Below are 1996 nucleotides of genomic sequence, written 5' to 3' on the forward strand. Positions count from 1 at the left end.
AAGGAAAAATCTTTTGCATTTGCATTTATATAACTTGGCTTTAAGGATCACACAATTTATCTGATGGAAATGTGTCCTTATATTTCTTACTGTTGTCACATAAACCAAACAAAACATTTTAAAATTTAAGAGACAAAGCAAATAACAAAAGCTCATAGATCCATCCAAAAACGTCTACAGCCGACAGTTTGAAAAACAAATACATGATATTTTCAATAGAACAAAATCCATAAAAGTACATTTTTATTCCCAATTTTCATTTTCTCCTCCTCAGATGATGATAGCAGGAGGTATCCGCTCCAACGTCCGCATCCGCACTCGTCCCTGGACCACCACTCAAAGCACTGATTGGTGGGAGCGTGTGGTGATGACAGAATTCCAGCCCTCTGATTGGCTGGATAAGTTCCGCATGAGCCGGGAGACGTTCTTCTACCTCTGTGACAAGCTGAGGCCTCGTCTGGCCCGTCAGGACACCAGCTTCCGCCTGGCGCTGCCGGTGGAGAAACGTGTAGCGGTGGCTCTGTGGCGGCTGGCGTCCAACATCGAGTACCGCACCATCAGCACCCTGTTTGGCGTGGGGAAGTCCACCGTGTGCAGGTGTGTCAGGGACATGTGTCACGCCATCGTGGCGCTCCTAAGCTCCATCTACCTGCGGCCCCCCAGTGAGCAGGAGCTGGAGGATTCAGCCCAGCTCTTCCTGTCCAACTGGGGCTTCCCTCACTGCGTCGCTGCCATAGCAACCCTCCACACAGCTATCATCACCCCCTCAAACAACGCGTCTGACTACGCCAACCCGACCGGCTGGCTGTCAGTGCTGTCTCAGGTACTGAGGGTGCCTCTATGCTGCTGAAAATACACGTTCGCTGTTTGTCTGATTTTGACTTATTTCCGTCTGTGTGGTGTTTGAGGTGGCTGTGAGTGGTCGGGGGCAGTTCTGGGATGTATGTGCCAGTTTTCCAGGTGGGACGGACCCAGCAGACATCTTCCAGAACTCATCGCTGTGGGCCACAGCTGCGGAGGGAGGACTGTCTCCTGCCCCGCCACCTGTCTTCATGGGAAAACCGCTCAGGTAAAAGTAAAGCCAACAGTATTACGCTGAAGTCAGTAACAAGTCGGCCCATTTTTCAGGCATTCAAGGATACTGTATGTTTGTTCAGGGAAGGTAAATTTTATTGTAGCAGGCAAATTTGTTTTGGACTCAATTTTTAGCAATTTTTTTTGCCAGTTTTCAGTTGTATTTTAAACATTTTTATTGAGCCAAAGAAAAAAAATTGACATGTCTCACACACAACTATGAATGCTTGTCAGTTAAAAAACAAGTTATAAAATCCAGAGTTTAAAGTCAGAGCTGAGCAGCTTTTAACCGTTTTTTAGGTGATTTTGAAGGTACTGATAGAGCTGCAGCTCCTCACATCGTCAGGCAGAGTTCCACTGATTTGTAGCTTTCACTGGAGTTTCTGATGACATTTTAGGCACGAAGTAGGCAGGATCGTCTCATTATCTTTTATTTGATCAGCACTGCTTGGTTTGCCTAGCATTTAGCTTTAGGCTTAAACTAACACCATCCATGAAATCTTTAGTTTTTTTATAAGCAGCTCATAACTTTGGAGCACAAAGACATTCACTTGAGAAAAAAAATGGCCCCATTTCTCCAAATTAACCAGATCACCATCCAAGAATTCTTAGAAATGTTTCGTGGAGGAAATAAATGTCTGTGCTGTTCTTATGACTTAACAAGATTATTATCGAAGAATTCTGAGAAAAGTCTTCATGAGGGAAAAAAACTGCTCTTGTTTTTCTGAATTAATAAGGTCACTATCTCAGATTTACGAGAGACGTTTTCATGGGGAAAAAATGTTCTCGACGAACAGTTAATGAGATTATTGTCCCATAAATTCAGAAAAATGAGCAAAGTTTATTTTCCCATGAAAACTTTTCTCAGAATTCTTAGTTAATAGCCTTTTAGTTTTATTCATAAAACTATATACTATATACT

At 43.3% G+C, this 1996-nt stretch overlaps 1 protein-coding gene across 1 annotated transcript; it reads left to right on the plus strand.

The window, feature by feature from the left end:
• The first annotated feature begins 222 nt into the window (after positions 1-222).
• Positions 223-1145, plus strand: LOC121965419. Its single transcript, XM_042515565.1, has 2 exons — positions 223-823; positions 909-1145. Exons 1-2 carry the CDS (start codon positions 275-277, stop codon positions 1071-1073), a joined length of 714 nt encoding a protein of 237 aa, XP_042371499.1. The 5' UTR covers positions 223-274; the 3' UTR covers positions 1074-1145.
• Positions 1146-1996: the final 851 nt, after the last annotated feature.

Source organism: Plectropomus leopardus, unplaced genomic scaffold (genome assembly GCF_008729295.1).
Source record: "Plectropomus leopardus isolate mb unplaced genomic scaffold, YSFRI_Pleo_2.0 unplaced_scaffold19920, whole genome shotgun sequence".
NCBI classification, from domain to species: domain Eukaryota; kingdom Metazoa; phylum Chordata; class Actinopteri; order Perciformes; family Serranidae; genus Plectropomus; species Plectropomus leopardus.

Bases quoted from the DNA above. Each gene is read 5' to 3' on its own strand.
- LOC121965419 (XM_042515565.1), top strand. From the start codon at position 275: ATGATGATAGCAGGAGGTATCCGCTCCAACGTCCGCATCCGCACTCGT. The intron at 824-908 runs GTACTGAGGGTG...GTGGTGTTTGAG, and splicing joins GGCTGTCAGTGCTGTCTCAG to GTGGCTGTGAGTGGTCGGGG.